This window comes from Mixophyes fleayi, chromosome 2 (genome assembly GCF_038048845.1).
Source record: "Mixophyes fleayi isolate aMixFle1 chromosome 2, aMixFle1.hap1, whole genome shotgun sequence".
NCBI classification, from domain to species: Eukaryota; Metazoa; Chordata; class Amphibia; order Anura; family Limnodynastidae; genus Mixophyes; species Mixophyes fleayi.
Genome location: NC_134403.1, coordinates 239943609 through 239966732, shown reverse-complemented (window position 1 = coordinate 239966732; position 23124 = coordinate 239943609). Strand labels below are relative to the sequence as shown.

The window sequence follows — 23124 nt, the reverse complement described above, 5'->3', positions numbered from 1 at the left end:
GCATGTGTATTCACTGCGCCTGTGGTTAAAGGATGCCAAAATGGAGTACAATACCTCAGAACTGCTAGCTAACAGCCCCTCCTCCCTGAAGAAGCACCACTGTCCACTGCAGAGTAACCAAACATTTGGCAGCAGGATGGAGCCTGATTCCACCCACAAAATGCCAAAGAACACACGTCCAAGATAAACGCCTAAGTTAGGGATGCTTTGCTTCTAGATGTTTAGCTAGTTAGCCATTTGTAATACTATTCTCTCTCAGCACTCTTGTACAGTCTGTGGAGGGGAAGAAAGAGAGTAAAGCTAGCAGCACTGGGTCTGTGGACAGAAGGTAATTCCAAGTCTATAGAAAATAATCCTCAGAATCTGAAGGAATTTATAGCTTAACAAATTCATTTGTGACCAAAGAGAATTTATGTGATATGCAGTGAGTGAAGAGAGCAAGTTCCTAGACAAGTATGGACTTAGATGACAGGCATTCTCAGAATTGGATTCTTTGAAAGAGGTGGATGAATCCTCTAGTAGTGATTAAATTAAAGAACCCAGACTATTTTATTTGGATAATGTGGAGACTTTGCCTAACTCCATAGAGGTAAATGAAGCACAAACTTCCACTGCACTTCAAAAGTTCCTTGTAATAAGAGAAATAGATTTTCCTATGCAGCAAGTAGTAATTGATGGATGCATCATTAGCCAGTTTATCAGCCAGAACCACTATTCTTTTAGAAGATGGTGGTCCGCTAAGAGATTCTTTGGCTAGGAACATGAAAAATTGTTTTAAAAAAGCTTCCTATTTCTTCTGGAACCACCTTGAAATAAGGGGTAGCTATGGCTTCAGTGGCCAGAGCACTCAGACTATGGGGAGAGACGCTTCCTACTGATGTCCCGGAAAAAAAATAATATAGAATATTTTCTGAAAAGCATTGAAGTTACACAGAGAGGAATAAAACAGCTCACTGACACTGTCCATTTTCTGCAGCTTTTTAATCTAAAAATAGTCTATTGATACTCCCCTTTGAAGGTTCCCTGCACTTTGATGATAAAGTAGACACCATGATTCAGAAGTCCTCTAGTGGTAAATCTAACTTCCTGCCGCGGGATCGAACAGTGATGTAATTCAGTTCTGCCTCAACTTGTAAATACTTCAAATTTGTAAGGAGTTATAACCAGACAAAGTGGTACCGGTCAAAAAACCTCGTAATGAATTTTGCCTGGCTTAATGACCACTGTCACCTGTGGGTGGCAGGACCACAGAGTATGCAGAAATGAGCAATGTGTCCAAATGTGCTATAAATATAACAATAAGATGTTTGCTTCTATATTCTAAGATGCCCTAGTAAGCTGAAAGAATATGATGGGTTGCCAGAATCTGATTAGTTGCATACAAACAATATTATTAAATATGCTGCAGCAAACATTTCCCCTCACTTGCCTATTTACTTGCCACGCAACACAAAAATAGACATCAGAGCAAAGAATTTCAATAACAATAGTAACGTTTTCTTTGCTGTCAGCACATACAATAATATACTGGCCCATGAGAGACATCATCCTGGCAGCTCCAAGTATGTAAAAGCTGAGATCTGATAGATCTGTAGATCTGATGTATGTTAAATAATTATTTATCACTGTCACATATACTAATATATGTTTATTACACATAGTTTAAAAAAAGATAATTAAAATGGTTTAGGTTTAGCTACATATTAAGTGTACCGCCAGGCCTGAATAAATCTTACTGCGATCATAATGGTGTTCCAGGACTGGCTGAAAACTTCAGTAGAGTTGTCTCCTTTGTAATACCTCTGCAACTCAAGCAAAAAAGGTTCTTCTTTAACCTGTTAAAGTGATAACAAAAAATAGAGTTAAGGATTAGATGACTCAATAATGAAATATTCGAGATGAGATTAAATTTTTTTTAAAATCCATACTGTTCAAAGCAGTGCTGCCCCCTTATTCATTGAATACTTACGATGTGCTGTAAGAAATTGAGTGTTAAGACACATACATTAGGAACCTGCGATGTCAAATCACTTTACACTTGTATTGGCATAGATGGGTGCGGGCATACATATCACTATTTATGCAATCTCAACTGAAAACTGAACAGTTTCATCATGGACAGTATAGTGTTAATTTTACTTTGCAACTATTTTTGTCATTATGACTGGATCACCTAGAAATAATTGATTGTATAAATGTATTTCAAATTGTGTGGCAATGCGCCGATGTATTTAATTGCAAATGCACTGATTTTTGTATTGTAAATGTAATGATTTCTGATGCAGTAGGCATATGTTGGAGGAAATTTGTTTTTGCAAGAAAGGAAGAAAGGATATCCCATGCTAAGTAAGTCTTTCCATGTGAGTGACCATGAGTAAACCACTCTTAGCTGGGACAGTGCTTATCCTCCATGGGAATCAACTCACTCTGGTTGACCAGAGTATATACAAAAAAAAGGTTTTATCATGACAGCATAACACCATAGAACATTCTCAAGATACAGGGTAAATGGTAGCGTGTACCCGCCAGCAGCCTCTTGCAGTCAGCACTCCAAAGTAATAATCTCAGTATCTTTCAGAATTGTATCCTCCTACAGTATTACTACTAATGTTTAGCTAGACAGTCCTGTATCCCCCAGCATGGGCTACTGGCTCACACAGACCCTGTTCTGGTAAAGGTTTCTTCCAATGGCACTGCAATGCCTGACACAGAGTCCATTTTGCGATGTCTTGTACACCAGGATCGGCCCTCCTTGTATTCTTAGCTGTTTACACAGGGAGTAGGGTCCAATGAATTAATCCTCCCCCTTTCAGTGGGCAATTAAATTATTTAACTGTTAGACATACAGGGCCTTAGTCATTAAGGAGAGCAAAGCAAAAAAAGGAGTACATTTTGATCTGGAACAAACCATGTTACACTGCAAGTATTTTCCTTATATTTTGCATGTAAAGAAAATGCTGGCTACTTTTTCATGTAGCACACAAATACTTGATAGCTTTATTTTTACACTGAAATTTAAAGTTGATCTAGGACATGCCCTACTCCAACTTTAAATCTGCACCCACATTTTAAATGTACTACATTTTAAATGTAGTTTTGCCAAGGTGGATAGTTTCTGCTTTTTTGTTTTGCTCTTCTTAATGACTCAGGCCCACTGTGTCTGTTATCTTGATTACACAATGAAATGGCTTGACTGAATTAGCCATTTGGCTGGATACACTAAACAAAAACATTTGACACATTATATCTGCAGTGTTACACAATCTGAGTCTGTGATATAGATATTTTGATACAATAAGAGCTATATTGCCTCTGATTTCGCCTCCTTCTTCTCCTCTAAAATCGAGGCCATCCGACTTGAAATCTCCTCCTCCACTCTCTCTTCCACCCCTCCCACTCTTCCATCCTCCCCCCCAACCACCTTCCCCTCCACTCCTTCCGTCCCACCACCGGCGAGGAAGTCCACTCTCTCATTTCATCCCCCCCCCCACTACCTGTCCCCTGGATCCCATCCCCTCCCACCTTCTTCGCTCCCTTTCCCCCACCACCTGCTCTCACCTCGCTCACCTCTTTAATCTCTCCCTCTCCACTGGCATCTTCCCCTCCTCCTTCAAACATGCTCTCGTATCCCCCATTCTTAAGAAACCTAATCTCGACCCCACTTCTCTCTCAAACTATCGCCCCATATCTCTTCTCCCTTTTCCTCAAAAATTCTCGAGAGGCTCGTCTGCAGCCGTCTCACCTCCTACCTTTCTGAATACTCCCTCCTTGATCGTCTCCAGTCTGGTTTCCTCCCCCTCCACTCCACTAAAACTGTCCTGGCTAAAGTCACCAATGACCTTCTCTCTGTTAAAGCCAGGGGCCACTTCTCCCTTCTCATCCTCCTTGACCTCTCTGCAGCCTTTGACACCGTTGACCACCCCCTCCTCCTTCATACCCTCCAGTCTTTCGGCCTCTCAGGCTCAGTCCTGTCCTAGTTCACCTCTTACCTTACTCACCGATCCTTCTCTGTCACCAACCCTGGGTCTATCTCCCCCCCGTCCACCCTTCCAGTCGGGGTCCCTCAGCGCTCTTTTCTGGGACTCTTACTCTTCTCTCTATACACCTCCTCCCTGGGTGAACTCATCAGCTCCTTCGGCTTCAGCTACCACCTTTACGCTGACGACACTCAACTATACCTCTCCTCTCCTGATCTCTCTCCCTCCCTCCTCTCTAGGGTGTCCACCTGCCTCTCTGCCTCCTGGATGTCCTCTTGATTCCTCAAACTTAACCTTGCCAAAACTGAGCTCATAGTTTTTCCTCCCTCTCATACCTCATCCCCTTCTGACCTCTCCATCACTATCGGCAACATCTCTATCTCCCCTGTCCCCCAAATTCGCTGCCTTGGTGTCATCCTTGACTCCTCTTTCTCCTTTGGCCCCCACATCCTCTCTCTTGCTAAATTCTGTCGCTTCCAGCTGCGTAACATCGCTCGCATCCGGCCCTTCCTCTCCCAAGATGCCACCAAATGCCTTATCCACTCTCTGATCATCTCCCGCCTGGACTACTGCAACCTCCTCCTCACTGGCCTCCCCCACTCTCATCTCGATCCTCTTCGATCTGTTATTAACGCTGCCACTAGGCTTATTTTCCTTTCTCGCCGCTCCTCTTCTATCTCCCCCCTCTACCTAGCCCTTCACTGGCTCCCATTCCCCTTCAGAATCCTCTTTATGCTCCTCACACTCACCTACAAGGCCCTCGCCAACTCCACTGCGCCCTACATCTCCACCCTCCTCTCTATTCATGCTCCATCCTGCCCTCTCCGTTCTGCCTCTGACCGTCGCCTCTCTTCCCCCCTTACAACCTCCTCCCACGCACGTATCCAAGACTTCGCCCGCGCTGCCCCCCTCCACTGGAACAAGCTCCCTCCCTCCATCAGATCTTCCCCTAATCTGTCCAGTTTCAAACGGGCCCTAAAAACCCACCTTTTTCTTAAAGCCTTTCTGTCTCCCACTTAACTTCCTACCTTATCTTCTGCCTCCGTCCCCCTACTCTTCCTCTCTCCCCTGCGTCTCTCTGTCTGTCCACCCCTCCCCTTAGATTGTACACTCCTCTGAGCAGGGCCATCTCTCCTCCTGTTTCCACCACTTCTAACTCTGCTCTCCAGCTACTTAGCCCTCCTCCTCGAGGCTCCACTCCACGTCCACTCTCGCTTCCTCCTCCCTCCTGGGGGTCTCCCTGTCTTCCGCGCCCTCCTTCTTGGGCCCCGTCATTTGCGGATCCTACCTCCTCCTTCCCCGCCCTCTCTAGCTGTGCATTGAGCTTACTGATTTGCTGTGCTTACTGTTTACTGTACTGTGCTGTCTCCCATTGTATTGTAATTTGTTTGTCTCTGTACGGCGCTGCGGATGCCTTGTGGCGCCTTATAAATAAAAATTAATAAGAATATTAATAAGAATATATTGATACATATTAATACATTTACAAAAGCTATTTCAGCCAGTATGGTACTGTGGAGGCACTTTGCATACCATCTAAAACTTCTAATCTAATTGCCTCTCAGATTACCTGTTGACCTAGCAAATGAACTTGGGCTGCCAGATGGCCATGTTAAGTCACTCAGCCATTGTTCTGATTACCAACCAGATCTAAGCCACACCTCATAACAATTGACATTTGAGACAAATGGTAATTACCTTAGCTAATACATGCAACATGACTTCTTCTGACCTGTTATTTGCACACAATATGTCAATATTCTTTATATTTCTAATACATACAATATTGCAGGTAATAGCAAGGACAAAATGTATCTTATAACATGAAATAACAATACACATATTACACCAATGCTCTGGTGAATATACTTAGACTGGGCCAATGCTTAAAAAGTATATTAAACTGTGAGAAATGGGTGATGAATAAAAAGTCCTCAGTTCAGTTTCGTAACAGTGATGAACACATCTTTTCAGCTTGAATACAGAGCAGGGGGTTGTTACCTTTCTATCATGTGTCTTAGAGAGATTGGAAACCTATCAGCAACTAGTTTAGTAAATCACAGACTGATGTAAATTTTGTTACGTTTAAATTGTGTTAAATCCAAGTTTAGAGAATATAAAACATCCTGATGCTAAAACATTGAATGTAACATCTCAGACTTTGTGACACCAGCTAGGATCAGGGGACTGGATTACACCCTGTCAAAATGTGTGTCAGAAACAGTATATAAAAACTGTATTTTGTATTTCAACAGTAGTAGGATACCTTCTGAACTTTTGGAAGATCATTAGTATTTTTAACTAATGTGTAAATGTCCTTATAAGGATCCTTAAGCAATAAAACATCACTGCTTGTAGATTCTGTCTGACGCCTATTGCCTGCTGTATTCCGTCCTTGAATGTCCTATGTTGAACCCAGCGTCTCTGTGTCAGAGCTCTGCCCACTACCCAGCAGTCCTTATCCATAGTAAGCAGTCAGGATATACCAGCCAACCCACAGTAAAAATTAACTGAAACAGCTGTACCAGCTACCCATGAGTAAGCGGATCTAGGTGGCGTAAAGGAGCCTAGTGGTGGCAGTGAGAATACAACTATTGTGCAATTGGCATTTGCAGTCAGCGAGTGTCTGGTGGCAAGGTGACACCAGTAGGAGTTGTCAGTAACATTTTGTTACTGACGATGAAAAAGAAAGAAACTCAGATAAACTTTGTAAGAAGGACATCCCTTTTCCTCATCTCTCCCCAGGGCCGGATTAAGGGAATTGAGGCCCCTGGGCTAAGTGGGCCTCCATTCCCCCGTGAGGCCCCCCCCCCCCCCGTGATCCGAGCTGCCCGAACCCCCCTTCCCCGGCACTTACCTCCTTCTCCGGCGCACTGTACACTCTTTACTGAGGAGATCTCGTGAGAGTGAGACTCACGAGATCTCCTCAGTAAGGAGACTACAGCTCTCCAGGGAAGGAGCGCAGTTAAAGTGCTCAGCAGCACTGATAGCGCCCGGGGCGCTCCCGCCCCCTACCGATCAATACTGCTGCTGAGCACTTTCAAGGGCCCCCTGGATGCCATAGGCCCCTGGGCTGTAGCCCAGTTAGCCCTATGGTTAATCCGGCCCTGTCTCTCCCTCCCAACCGACCAGGTGGCAATGTAAGCTCATCCAGTTGCAGTCATGAAGGGCAGTATTATAGACAAATTCAAAGTACAGCGATGGGTACACTATTTGCACCCAGTTACGCCAATCTGTGTGTATCTAAGCGGGAAGATGATTAAATCTGGATTCGTAACACAACACATACTGTTTGTTTATTTAGGATGGAATAGAAGTAAAACTCACATTTGTAACATATCAATTATAGCACCAAAAATGTACAATTTACTTCCTATAGCAGTAAAAAAATGTTAGTCTTTCTAAACTTAGAAATATTTATACAAAACAGACAAATTCAAACTAGGACACATATCAAGCAAGTGGATAGTAACAACTTTCTACTTGCAATCACCACAAAAGGTGAATACATAAGAGTAAAACTCAATTGCCTAAGTACAACTACATATAAAACACAACAAAAATATTTTTTTTGTTGATGGTATGTATAAAGAAGGTGCATTTTAAAAGCCTTTGAAAGTTCAAAATATTTTACAAAACATATTTGCCTACAAGCACAAAAAGAAAAAGAAGGAACAAAAAAAATCGCAATACAGCTGTAATTCAATTAGATGTGAAGTGTCTCCAGAACATCTGTGAGAAACTTCTTGGTGAACTTTTCACGGAAATCTCCACTTAATTTTCCTTGCACCTTGGAAGTACAAGGGAAAAATGAGTGGAGGTTTCTATCATATTGGCCAGCAATGTACGCAGCACAATGCATATGTACCACATTGCCAGCAATTGAACTCCCCACAGAGAATAATAAAGCACAGTGCTATGTTTTCAACATGGATGAAGATTTAAAGGAAATTCTTCCTTTACAACCAAAAATTATATATAGATCATTTTTGGTTGATCATATATACCATTATTGTACACAATGTACAGGATGCAAAAATGCTTCCATACTCACCACACAACCTGTACAAAAAATGACCTCCAATTTAAAACAAATGACGTATAAAATTGAATTATAACTTGTAACACCTGGGGGTTTTCTACCTCTTGTATTGACCCTGCAAACTACAGTATGTTGGATGCACAAAAATAAAAATAAAAGTGAGAAATTCAGAATACATAAAAAATGTAAGAAGAGGCTTAACCATCCGCAATGTGTCAAACCATTAATTGTTTTACACAACAAAGAACCAGCAGGTTTGAGATTTGTTGACACACAACATATTTGTAAGAACTGGAGAGAAGGAGATTTTATGGCTACAATATCCAGATCCAAAGCCCAATGGATTTATTAATCCCTGACACCAGTAGGATTGAGCTTGGACTTTGATTCATATATTTAAAGCTACATGTACATTCACAATGATATCTAATAAGAAGCAAATATTTATTTTTAGACTTACCGTGTTCTGATAGGTCAAGGCCAGAATAATGCCAATAAGTTCCACAGTGAAGAAGAGCAAAACAAGTATAAAGAACTGTAATAAAAAAATACTGAATTAATTAGGTGAGATAAAAACTGATAAATAACAAAATAAACATACGAAAGTTAAAAATATATAAAAAATTTCAGGTAACAGCTGCATATTATTTATTTGCTTTATATATTTTCACTGAACAGTATTTGATTTTTATATAAGTCTGAATAATTTTTTTTTTACCAAGAAGCAGTTTTGTGTAGAATGCTGAAATGTAAAACAAGGATGTTGTAAATTATACTTTATTTATACGAGAGCAGGGATAAGGGGTATTCAGGATGCTTCCTATATTTTCACGTGCAATTACTCTTTATGTACTATATGATTACATGTTAGAGGATCACAGCAAACCCATAAGAAGATCAGATTTTTGGATAAAAGCAAATGATTCAGTGAAAATCAGATTAAATTAAACTCCTTAAAAACAGAAAAATCTCCCCTATAGATCAAGATCTAAATGAAGGACCTACAATCAGAATACATTCCAGGCACAGCTAAATATAACATATGATCCTGGCATGTATCCTGATTTGGAGTTAGGGGGGTATTCAATTGACAGCAAGAATTTTTTTTGAACCACGTTGTCATTTTAACGCTGTTTTTTATAATTTTTGAGCAGGTTAACATTTCCTGCATGCTAAACAGTCCAATATGCTGTTTTATCTCGCACCTCCTTGCGGTGTGATAAAAATTTAAAAGTATTTGAAAATCATGTAATAATGAGAAAAAAAAAAGATAAAATATGTTTATCACTAATGCCTAACATGTAAAAGTTGATTTTCTTGTGAAAAAAAATATAAATAAATAAATAAATCAATAATTTAATATATTTATTTATGTTTTTGGTACACATATGTTTGTACTAATGTGTTTTGACATGGTATTGATGATTCTATAGTAAGAAATAGTTAAATAAAAAAAATATGCTAAAGTACTGTAATGTAGATATTGTGTAATGCAATAAAATGTATGAAAATTAATGCAAATCCTTTAGTGTTTTACATGACCGTGTTAAAACTCCCTTTCACTCCCCTAAAAACTTGCAAACACAATGATTAACGCGCGGGGCAGAGTTCCCTCTTTTTCAAATGAATTGCACAAGTTTTCACGCTGTGTTAACTAAAAAGGGTCGGTATACCAGTTGAAAACCTGCGGGTGATTTTTTTTTTTAATGCGGCGGGAATTTTTTTTTATTTCGTGGTCAATTGAATACCCCCCTTAATTTGTGATTAACCAATTCACCTGCATTTCTGTTGCAGTAATTTGTGATAATATTGCAACAGAATTTTATGTATTAATTATGTTTTAATAATTATTTAGTATATGAATTATCAATAATATTAATTAATTAATTACAATTGCAAATGCCAGTATTTTACAGAGCAATATAAGTTGTCTATTGCAATTTGTTGCTGATGATAAATAACGGCCTCACTACTTAGTACATTATAACAAATTATATATTCTAAATGCAGATAAAAGCTGTGGCGCTACATAAATAAATAGTTGTTTATGATGATGATAACAAATTCCAATGCCATTTATACAAGAGATTTATTCAGACTTTTTTTTCTATGAAGCTCATAACCAGAAACTATTAATAGTCCATTTTCATAATTACATGGTGGACTTGATATTCCCTGAAAACTATTTTACTTAATTGTTATTATCATATGCCACCAAAAAACTAAATCTGAAAGTGAGGGAGAATTACAGAATGGTGCAGATATACTGCAATCTGGGACAGCAGACACTCACCTACTATCATTCTGATAGCTTTCTTCCTTCATTCTTTATGTCAATCATATAATAAACATAAAAATTGTGTCAAAAAAGTACAGATATTAAAACATTAAGGGGTTATCAGACCATAACCCTTATTGATTGTGTTTATCAGAACACCACACCAGATATGGATTAACTATCATCATCATCATCATCATCATTTATTTATATAGCGCCACTGATTCCGCAGCGCTGTACAGAGAACTCATTCACATCATTCCCTGCTCCATTGGAGCTTACAGTTTAAATTTCCTAATGTACACACACATACAGACAGACTAGGGTCAATTTTTGATAGCAGCCAATTAACCTCTTAGTATGTTTTTGGAGTGTGGGAGGAAACCGGAGCACCCGGAGGAAACCCACGCAGACACAGGGAGAACATACAAACTCCACACAGATGAGGTCATGGATGGGAATTGAACCCATGACCCCAGTGCTGTGAGGCAGGAGTGCTAACCACTAAGCCACCATGCTGCAGATACAAAGTTTACAAATGACAGACCCGCGCTTTATAAAACCTATGGCTGTCTCCTCATTGGCCAGGCAATTTTGGCTACAAATACAAAAGGCACTTCCTCCATTCACTCAGTGTATGTTCCTCAGTTGCCTTTGGGTGTCTAAGACATGGCTACTCTGTGTTCTACTCTACTCGTCTGCAAAGCTGACACTCTATTCTAATACCTGCTATCCTACCTGCTGGTCTCCTGACTTTCTAAGTGGGTCTCGCTCAGTACTCTGGCAGGGGCCGCGACCTGCGAGCAAACGCAGCTAAGACCATACTGCTTTGCAGAAGTTCCTGGTGAACACCGTCTGCTCATTAGACTCCGCGCCCTGTTGGGGTAGCGCTAAACTGTGCAGACCCTAGGATTCGCATCGTAAAGACCTGCTATCGCCTGAAACCGTGACAGTAGGAAAAGGCCAAACTTTTCTTTACCATGACGGATCCCAACGTGGAACCCTCGGCGAAAGACATGTTACAGCATTTGCTTAGCCGAATGGAGCAACAGGATTCGATTCAGCGGCAGCTTCTACAAGGATTCCAAAGCCTCGCTGCTCGCCTTTATTCTTTCCAAATACCTCCAGTTGTCCAGGCAGCATTTCCTCCGGAACCTGTCACAGCTCTTCCCTTCAATTCTACTTTGCGCCTTCCAACTCCCTCTAAGCTTGACGGGGACCCCAAATTATGCTGTGGTTTCCTGAATCAATGTTCAATACAGTTTGAACTCCAGCCACAGATCTTTCCAACTCTGCGGTCCAAGGTGGCTTATCTCATAACACTCCTATCAGGCCAGGCTTTAGCCTGGGGTTCACCTCTTTGGGAACGTGATGATCCTCTCCTGGCGAATAGTGCTGCTTTAATAGCAACGTTTCGTAGAATATTCGACGAACCAGGAAGAGTCACCATAGCAGCATCTAGCATCCTCTGCCTTCGTCAAGGTTTCCGCTCGGTGGCTCAATACGTCATCCAATTTCAAACACCGTCGTCTGAACTGCGCTGGAACAATGATGCTTTAGTGGCTACCTTCTGGCAGGGTCTATCCGATAAAATCAAAGATGCCTTAGCTTCACAGGAATTACCCTCCACACTTGAGGCTATGATTTCGCTTTGCAACAAGGTGGATCTTCATTTCCGCGAGAGGTCCTCTGAGAAGGATGCTTCCCAGCGTACTCCGACTAGACTCGCACCTCACTTTTCCCATCCGGTGCTGGTGGATGAGCCCATGCAAATTGGGCCCTCCCGCCTGACCCCAGAGGAACGTGACAGGAGGCTCAAGAACAAGCTGTGCCTTTACTGCACTGATCCAGGACATCTCTTTAACTCCTGCTCCAAGAGGCTGGGAAATGCCAGACCCTATCCTGCTCAGGAGAGGTCAGATTAGGGTTTTCCAAAACCTCTCCCTCCAGTAAAACTCCCAATATCTGTTCCTTTCCTGTGACCCTCTACGGGCCCTCAGGTCCCATTCTTACCTCTGCCCTCCTGGACTCAGGAACAGCTGGGAATTTTATTTCCTTTTCTTTGGTCTCACAGGCTTCCATACCAACGGTGCCTTTGGAGATTCCGGTTTCCATCACAGCCATAGACGGCTCCCGAATTGCTTATGGTACTGTGGAACTTCGTACCAAACCAATTGTCTTGCAAGTTTGAGCACTTCATCGTGAAGAAATCACTTTCCATGTGCTTCCCTCTACCATGACTCCCATCATCTTGGGCCTACCCTGGCTCCAGCAGCACTCTCTCGAGATAAATTGGTCCACTTCTCAACTTCTCTCTTGGGGTCTTGTGTGCTTCCAGAAGTGTCTTACTTGAGTGCGACCTCTCCGAGCCATTTCTACTTCACCTCAATCCACAACTCTACCCGAGCACTATCATTCCTTCCTGGATGTGTTTGATAAAGTTCGCTCTGAACATCTGCCACCCCATCGCTCATGGGACTGTCCCATTGAACTCCTGCCCGTAAAGATTCCTCCTCGAGGTCGAGTATACCCATTATCATTACCTGAGACCTCCTCTATGTCAGAGTATGTTAAGGAGAACCTTCTACATGGTTTTATCAGACCTTCTTCATCCCCTGCTGGAGCAGGTTTTTTCTTTGGGAAAAAAAAAAAGACGGATTTTTGAGGCCATGCATTCACTATCGTGGATTGAATGCTATAACAATAAAAACTCGTTATCCCATCCCAGTTATCACTGAGCTCTTCGATCGGATCAAGGGGGCTTGTGTCTTCACCAAACTAGACCTAAGAGACGCCTATAATCTTATTCCGATCAGAGCCGGAGACGAGTGGAAGATGGCATTTAATACACGTGATGGTCATTATGAATATCTAGTTTTGTTAATGAAATATTCAGAGATCTGCTCTATGTTTGTGTCATTGTGTACTTAGATGATATTCTAATCTTCTCTCCTAACCTCACATCCCATCGTCTCCACGTGGCAGAAGTCCACTCCAGGATACACCAAAACCACTTGTTCTGTAAACTGGAGTAGTGCTCCTTTGAACTCGACCAAATACCATTCTTAGGTTACATCGTATCCGGATATAAACTACAAATGGACCCAGAAAAGGTGAAGGCAATCTTGGAATGGCCACTTCCATTGGGCTTGAAACCTATCCAGCGATTCCTTGGCTTCGCCAATTATTACAGGCGCTTCATCCTGGGCTATTCCACCATTGTAGCACCCATTGTGGCTCTTACACGGAAGGGTTCCAACCCTAAATCTTGGCAATCAACCGCTGTAGAGGCCTTCAACTTCTTCAAAAAATCCTTTGCCTCAGCACCTATTCTCAGGCAACCCGACTCCTCCTCCCTATTCTTTCTAGAGGTCGATGCTTCTAACGTGGTCATTGGAGCAGTGCTCTCTCAAAAATCTCCCCAAGGTCAATTCAACCCTTGTGCCTTCTATTCAAGGAAGTTCCTTCCAGCGGAGAAGAATTACGCCATAGGGGATAAGGAGTTGCTGGCAATCAAAGTGGCCCTGACGGAATGGCGGTATCTTCTTGAAGGGGCAAGACACCCGGTTACAATCTTCACCGACCATAAAAATCTTCTATACCTTCAAACCGCACAATGCTTAAACCCCAGACAGGCACGCTGTTTTTTTCCCGCTTTGAGCTCCGGATTAACTTCAAGCCTGGGAATATGAATAAAAGGGCTGACGCTCTCTCCCATGCGTTTCCTGCGCACGTGCTCTCTGAGGACGAACCGTCTTATCCTATCCTGGACCCTAAATGTCTGGTGTCTGCTATGCAGCTCAAGTCTCCTGTCCCTCCTGCTGGGAAAACCTTTGTACCTCCTAAACTCTGCCATAAGCTCTTGAAGCACTTCCATTCCACCATGTTCTCTGGTCACTCAGGCATCCGCAAAACCACAGAATTAGTGTCCAGAAATTATTGGTGGCCCAGTCTACACTCTGATATCAAGGACATTGTCTCTTCCTGTAGTACCTGTACACAAAGCAAGTCTTCACATCAACTTCCTGCCGGCCAACTGCTCCCTCTGCCGCTTCCTCAGGAACCGTGGACCCATATCAGTATGGACTTCATAACTGCTCTTCCACAAAGCAAGAATTGTACAGTCATATGGGTCGTGGTCGATCGCTTTTCTAAAATGGCCCACTTCATCCCACTTCCTGGTCTTCCCTCCTCTCCCATCTTAGCATCTCACTTTGTTAAGGAGACATTCCGTCTGCACAGCTGCCCTCTCGAAATAGTTTCGGATCGAGGCGTTCAATTTGTTTCCAGATTCTGGAGGTCCCTCTGCAAACTATTGGGAATCAAGTTGAATCTATCTTCGGCCTACCACCCACAATCCTACGGGCAGACTGAACAGGTGACCCAGGACCTAGAGACTTATCTCAGAATGTTCTCCTCTGCTAACCAGGACAATTGGGTAGATCTCCTACGGTGGGCTGAATTCTCTCACAACAATGTCTTCCATGAATCCACCTCTAAGTCTCCCTTTCTGGTGGTCTATGGGCACCACCCTTCTCTCCCTAAATTCACATCTCTCCGACCCACCCAGGTGCCTGCTGCAAACCTACTATACCGCAACTTTCTCTCTATATGGACTTAAGTAAGATCAAAAGTCCTCTAGACAATATAAATTGGCTGCTGATAAGAGACGTTGGGTACTTCCCATCTTTAAAGTTGGAGATCAGGTGTGGCTCTCCAACAAAAATATATGCCTCAAAGTCCTTTTTATGAAGCTGGCTCCGCGGTTTATTGGTCCACATACCATCTCTCAAATCATCAATCCAGTTTGCTTCAGGTTACGCTTACCAACTTCTCTCCGTATTGTCAATTATTTCCATGTCTCTCTATTCAAACCACTGAAGATCAATGGATTCTCTTCAACATCCTTTTCTATCGTCCCTACAGCACATCAAGAGGAGGAGTTTGAACTTAAACATATTCTAGTAAGTATTGTAAAGGCGACCTAAAATACCTGGTAGACTGGAAGGGCTTCGGTCCTGAGGAACGCTCCTGGGATCGTGCTTCCGATGTTCACGTCCCTCGCCTGTTGGAGAAATTTCATAAAAAGTTTCCTACAAAACCCCGCAGTAGACGTGCAGTGCCCGTCTTTAAAGGGGGGGTACTGTCATTCGCCAGGGTATCGGGCAGCCCACCCGACCCCCGGCAATCTTACCTTGCTCCGGTACTCCTCTCGGTCCCGGGCTCGCCATCTTGGATTCGGGTCTGCGCATGGCAGACCCGCGATTTATAAAACCTAAGGCTGTCTCCTCATTGGCCAGGCAATTTTGGCTCCAAATACAAAAGGCACTTCCTCCATTCACTCAGTGCATGTTCCTCAGTTGCCTTTTGGTGCCTAAGACATGGCTACTCTGTGTTCTACTCTACTCGTCTGCAAAGCTGACACTCCACTCAGTTACCGACTATTCTACTTGACTCGTCTGCAAAGCTGACACTCTATTCAAGTACCTGCTACTCTACTCGTCTGCAAAGCTGACACTCCACTCAGTTACCGACTATTCTACTTGACTCGTCTGCAAAGCTGACACTCTATTCAAGTACCTGCTACTCTACTCGTCTGCAAAGCTGACACTCTATTCAAGTACCTGCTACTCTACTCATCTGCAAAGCTGACACTCTATTCAAGTACCTGCTACTCTACTCATCTGCAAAGCTGACACTCCACTCAGGTACCGACTATTCTACTCTACTCGTCTGCAAAGCTGACTCTCTATTCAAGTACCTGCTACTCTACTCGTCTGCAAAGCTGACTCTCTATTCAAGTACCTGCTACTCTACTCGTCTGCAAAGCTGACACTCCACTCAGGTACCGACTATTCTACTCTACTCGTCTGCAAAGCTGACACTCAATTCTAATACCTGCTATCCTACCTGCTGGTCTCCTGACTTCCCAAGAGGGTCTCGCTCAGTACTCTGGCAGGGGCCGCGACCTGCGAGCAGACGCAGCTAAGACCATACTGCTTTGCGGCAGTTCCTGATGAACACCGTCTGCTCGTTAGACTCCGCACCCTGTATGGGTAGCGCTACACTGTGCAGACCCTAGGATTTGCATCGTAAAGACCTGCTATCGCCTGAGACCGTGACAGGCATCCATGAACTTCAGAGTTTTTATGTGCCCACACAAGCAAAAAAATATACTTAGAGGTACATAGCAAGAACCATCACTGCTCCAGCAAAACCGTTTCTCCCTCTTTCTTCTCATCCACCTGAAATTATGATTGATTACTGTGTTGCTTCAACTTGATTCACTGATTTAGGTAAGGCAGCATTGATTCAACTGAATTGACCAAATTTTTAAATTGTTACCAACTGCCCACATATATGTCCTGCCAGGAACTTCTTCCTCTAATAGAAATTAAACACATGTTCTGCCAAGATCGTGGCTTACCAGTATTTATCACAATAAAAACTGAACCATCATTGCCAGCCCTTGGTACCAGCGGTGTGCAACTGACCTGTTTGATTTGTGTCCTAGACACCCAATTGCTACATACATAGCAATCAAAACAAGAAATTTTTCAGCGCTTATCCTTTAAACTGCATATCTGTGTGTGTCTAGCAAAATGAAAAAATTAGGTATTAGTTCATATTTTGATCAAAAGACTTAAGCCTGCATCCCAATGTCAAGGGTACCTCATTATATGCAGGTCCTACACTGACCTATATGCTTTAAACCAGGCCTGTCCAACCTGCGGCACTCCAGGTGTTGTGAAACTACAAGCCCCAGCATGCTTTGCCAGTATACAACCTGTTGATAGCTGGAAGGGCATGCTGGGACTCGTAGTTTCTCAACATCTGGAGGGCCGCAGGTTGGACAGGCCTGCTTTAAACACTATTAAAATGCAGTTAAAATCAGATGCACTCACCTTCCAGGTACAGGGGTTTACATCTAGGAAAGGCTGGCTTGTGAGCCACACCCAAATGTGCCTTAAATAGGCTTGATGGACAGCTGCTATGACAAAAAGGCAATATTTTGAAACAAAACCAGAGAAAAATAAGCCTGTGTTCGGTATGAACTAATTTCTTTTTGTTTTGTATACATATTTGGGCATTTATATTGCCACGCAGCTGGTACCACATACAATATGGGATATACTAAGCGCGGGCTTATTGCCAAGCAGCTGGTACCATATATAATGTGAGATATACCGAGCACAGGCTTATTTTTCTCTGGTTTTGTTTCAAAATATTGCCTTTTTGCATAGCAGCTGTCCATCAAGCCTATTTAAGGCACATTTGGGTGTGGCTCACAAGCCAGCCTTTGCTAGATTTATACCTGGGAGGTGAGTGCATCTGATTTTAACTACATTTTAATAGTGTTTAAAGCATATAGGTCAGTGTAGGACCTGCATATAATGAGGTACCCTTGACGTTGGGATGCAGGCTTAAGTCTTTTGATCAAAATATGAACTAATACCTCATTTTTTTATTTTGCTAGACACACACAGATATGCAGTTTAAAGGATAAGCGCTGACAAATTTCTTTTTATTTTGTATACATATTTGGGCATTTATATTGCCACGCAGCTGGTACCACATACAATATGGGATATACTGAGCGCGGGCTTACTGCCAAGCAGCTGGTACCATATATAATGTGAGATATACCAAGCACAGGCTTATTTTTCTCTGGTATTGTTTTAAAATACATAGCAATCACTGTCATTGTGATATAACTGGGTTTTTCTCTGTCCAGGGGGAGGTCATATCAGAGCTGATCTGATTTTTTGAAAACGAATAATTATTATATATTGCTAGCTGACATTCCTATTGCTGCATGTTTATGATCTCTTCGATCAGATTTACTTGCAACTGCCTCCAAGTCACCCATGGACCAGGCTCAGAAGCAGGTGGTACTTCCTCTGTCTACTCAAATGGTGCCAGATCTTCAAGCCGTGTAGCTTGTAAGCTGCATGTTCATTCATCAGGTCCTGATATCCAGCATCATATTCTTCTTAGCTAATCATGGTATCCTGTATCCATGCTCATTGATCAGGTCCTTGCATCCATCACTTAATGCTTATCAGCTAATACTGGTATCCTGTATCCATGTTCATTCATCAGGTCCTTGCATCCAGCGCCTATTGCTTATCAGCTCATCCTGGTATCAAGTAATCACTTCCACTTAGCAGATCCTCATATCCAGCTCTGACAGCCTCTCTTCTTATTCTGGTAACTTATTATGCAGAGTTCGTTTACATCCTGAACTCTCCTTGTTGGCAATACATCTTCTCTTGTTAGTCTGGTACCCATCCGGAGAACTGGGCCTGCGGTGTGAAGAAGTGAAGACAAAATCTGTTTGTTGGGGGGAAGGGGCACTGGTGAGGAGGGTGAAGTCAAACCAAGCAGACTGCAAAAAATCCAAATCGTCCCTGTGAGTTCCCTGACAGTTATAAATGTACAACATCCCTCTGTTCATTAAGCAATACATTATATTGATATACGCTCTTATTATTTACAATTATGCTACATTTCCTATCTTCTCATTTTTTATTTGGTCTGGAAAAATTATAAAAACTAATTTTGTACTGAATTAATTTAAAGAAAGATAAAAAACAAAACTAAGCTCCTGGTATTGGGATAATAACACTGATATCAAATATGATTTCGGTACACAGATGTCAGCTTAATCCAAATAATTTAACCTTTATTATAGATATTTTAAGTTTTTGTTTAAGCCCCTTATATTTTGAAGAGCTCACCAAGAGCAGCAGTGGTTTACTCTCCCGAATTGCTCCAAAACATCCCAGGAATCCAAGAAGCGACAGAGACAGTCCCACAATAAGCAGAATGTAGCCACCAGCACTTAGCAATGGATTAGAAGTAAAAAGACTCTGGAATCCATCAGGGTCAGCAACAATCCATACACCAACTCCTAATAGGCAAATTCCTCCCAGCTGCAAGAAAGTAGTATAATTTGTAATACAAAATAAAAATAAATTCCATAAACTATTATTTAATTCACAAAAGAATGTACATGAATCTTTCTGTATCATTCACAAAGTCAAAGCAATCATGTGAAATGTAACATGCTTAGACCTTTCTTTATTTATGTAAATAGTTACAACTTGCAATTCTGAAAACACACATAGGGGTAAAGTGCTTTTTATAATATCAACCAATATAATGATGTTGTCTAATAGAAGACAATGCTCCCTGCAGGATTCTGGGCTTGCCTAGTTCAGCAACAGTGGTGTAAAACCTGAACTTTAGTAATTTAAGCTACATCTTCAATGGAGGTCATTTATGAAGCACAAAATGACCATGTTGCAGTGCTAAATTCTCTTTGGTGACATACACACCTTGGTTTGTTTAGATGCGCCTAATGTTTATTGATGTGTGGAGCACTACTTATACTAAAGGGAGCCCTTATACCCCCTTACTTTCCCACACTCAATAATAGCTAAATGTGGTTCAAATTAGCAGCCTATTTAAAGGAAACAAGGATCTAATCTAAAATCTAAAAATAGAGAAAGCTAAATAGAGAAGGATATTGATATTTTCGTCTTTGAAATATGTTTATTATCTGTTGAGCAATTAATGTGACTGCGAGGGGGAAGGTCTGACACTCATAAGCAAACAGAGCTTTGAGTAAATTCTAAGGTGTGAACACAGCAAGTCGATGTCTGTACACTACGTCAGTTATTTTCCCAGTGTCTGCTGGATAAAGCGTACCCAGGAATGAAAATACGAAGTGCCATAAGGAGAATGAGCACTAAAGGAAGAAAAAATGCATAAAAAATAGTAGATAAAAAGTAATAACCAAATGGGCAAGAGTGAGTACCACAGCACAGAGCAAGAAGATTTTTTATATAGCTTCAGAGAGAAGGGAGGGGAAAGAGAGAGATCGAGAAAGGAAGCAGGCTAAAGAAAGAGAGGCTAGAAAAACATATGGGGCCTGATGTTAAGATGAATATGCATTTATAGGCATATTTACGTGAAATAGCCATGCGCATGCTTGGAATCAGACCTTACGCCATGGAACAGAATCGCATGCAATTTATGAGTGGACACAAGTGACACTTACTATTGCCTACGACTTGAGAGGCATAATGCGGGGCAGGGGCCGCAGGCAATGTACAGTAAAGGCATGCCGGTGCAGATCTGACCGATGCAATTCCTGGCTTTGTATTAAGTATGCTGGTTTTCAGGCGTGTGATTTGCACCTGCTACAGAGCAGGTGTAACTGACATATGATAGTGGTGACCAAACACCCCCTTGTTTCTACTGAATGGCAATGAAGTATAGTATACATATTTTTTTCCCATGCAGACATTTAATAAATTTACATTTTCCCAATATGGAATTTGTATTATTATTAATTTTTCCTTAGAATGTGTAATTTCAAAGAGACACAAAAAAATCCTCAAAGGCTTTTTTTTATCCCCATCTTGCTCACATATTCCCATATTTTTTACAGCGGGTGATTCTTCAAGAAGATCACGTAGATGATGGTCCTCCAGAATCACAAGACTATGCTGCCTCAAAAGCATATGTGATTTCTAGTTTCTTTTCATGTAAGTACCTTAGGATTTAGTTAGAATGTAATGCTTACAATAAATAAAAAAATATCTAAGGACAGCAGGGTTTTTTGAAACCATTGAGGGAATTCAATTGCCGACGATGTGGCGCCACGTACATTTCCTGGCAAATACAGTAGAAATCTCCGCTCATTTTTCCTCGCACCTTTATGGGGTACAAGGAAAAATGAGTGGAGATTTCTGTAACAATCTCTGCAACAAAGAAACTTTACAGCTAATCCCATGTATTTAGTGAAATAAACAATCAAAATAATCAGAAGAGGAGCATCCAAATCATTACGATTTCCATGACCTCTTTCCCCCGGTTCAATATTTTCCATGTTTGTGGCACCTGCCTTCGAGTCACCCGAGCAGAGGATGGACCAAGCTCAGATGCAGGTGGTACTGCCTTGGTCTGCTCAGGCTCCCCAGAAGCAGGAGGTGCAAAAGGGGCTGGTGTGACGACACTCTGTTCAATTAAATAACTGATCGTTGCCGCACAAAAATGCTTCAAAGTTTACTGCATTTTATTCTGCCAGTCTGTCAAGTTCCTTAAATGTTCACATATCTGGGTTAAAGTATTTTCAATTTTGCATCTTGTCTCCTGCATGTCCATTAACATTTGTTGGCTGTCGGTGAGATTTTGCTGTTCAGGAGATGTTGATATTGGCCTTTTGGGAGGTTCTTCTTCTCTTTCATCACTGCCATGGCCGTACCTCAACATGGTCACAGAGATTCTTCGCCATGAACCACTCAGACAATGAAAAAAGAGACACATATTAAAATCATGTATGTTTCAGGCCATTACATTCATTTTACGTTGATCAAAAATATTTTAATCTAGTTTGTACAACATTTGGCATCATCTATTTGTTTATTTGTCTATTTGTTTACTAGTAAATCTCATTACATTCATTACTAAGGTAACATGTCAAAATGCATACACTTTTTGACGTGTGTGTATATGTGGACTGAAAAAAACAGCCAAAAAATGTATTGACAATATCCCTAAAGTGCAAACTACCATTTTGTATATTTGTGGCAACTTTACTTGAATTATTTATTTTCCAAGAGATAATCACAGAAAATACATAGTAAACTTGACAGTGTTTTATATATATATCACATAATAACTATATGACTGTATGTTGTTTTTGTAACACTTGTTTATTGTTTATTAAATTAAAGCTGCTCTGTACTTTTTTTTATCCTTATTTAAAATCAGGAGTTTCCAACATCTGATCAGTTGATTGCATCACACAGTATGAACAAGTGTTTAATAGTTCAGCTAAATTTAGTTAGTCACAATATTATTGTGTGTGGAATAATTTATGCACGTGTTATTATATGATATTTACCTCATGGTGAGTGACTTGGGGAAGACTATCACTGGTGTCAATGCGTCTCACACCTTGCACCAGTTGCTCATCAGTGCAGACCAATGCTGTGCGCTCCATTAATGGCAGGTCCAATGATGCCATGGGTCCACCAACTCTCCCAATCCAATTTTCTCTTTAAGGCAAAATCTTAAAATCCTGCCACCAGTGTGAAATTGCAGATTTTTGATTATTGCTATGGACAGAGTGACAAGTATCTGTAATACTGGTACAGACATACATATAGCGATATATATAATCATTTATTGTCTTAAGGTCACACAGTAATTACCGACAGCTACACAGCCAGGGGTCTGTGGTCTCCAATTGTCTGCGGTGCAGATCTCAGTCCCTTCAACTTTGACCTAATGGCACATGGGACGCGCACCACGTCATAGGTGCCGTCCCATGTGCGAACAGATGAAGAGCTGCACAGCGCGCCAATGAACCAGGTGAGTGTATGTTTGTGTCAGAATAATAAAATAATGTGTGTATGTTTGGGGGACAGTATATGAATGTATGTATGTATGTATGTGTGAGAAGGGGCCAGTGTATGAATGTATTGTGTGTGTGTGTGTGAGGGGGCCACTATATGAATGTATTGTGTGTGTGAGGGGGCCACTGTATGAATGTATTGTGTGTGTGAGGGGGCCACTATATGAATGTATTGTGTGTGAGGGGGCCACTGTATGAATGTTTGTGTGTGTGAGAAGGGGCCAGTGTATGAATGTATTGTGTGTGTGAGGGGGCAGCTATATTAATGTATTGTGTATGTGTGAGGGGGCCACTATATGTATTTATTGTGTGTGAGGGGGCCACTATATGAATGTATTGTGTGTGAGGGGGCCACTATATCAATGTATTGTGTGTGTGAGGAACACTATATGAATGT

At 41.6% G+C, this 23124-nt stretch overlaps 1 protein-coding gene across 1 annotated transcript in view; it reads right to left on the bottom strand.

Moving 5' to 3' along the window:
* LOC142139903 (tetraspanin-18-like) overlaps positions 1–22337 on the bottom strand; it is a 33751-nt gene extending 11414 nt beyond the window's left edge. Inside the window, exons 1-4 of the mRNA XM_075197765.1 lie at positions 22215–22337; positions 19039–19233; positions 8480–8554; positions 1737–1835 (exon numbers count right to left, since the gene is read on the bottom strand). Of these exons, the coding sequence (XP_075053866.1) occupies positions 1737–1835; positions 8480–8554; positions 19039–19233; positions 22215–22337 (492 nt within the window). The remainder of the gene's footprint in view (positions 1–1736; positions 1836–8479; positions 8555–19038; positions 19234–22214) is intronic.
* Between the last annotated feature and the right edge of the window lie 787 nt (positions 22338–23124).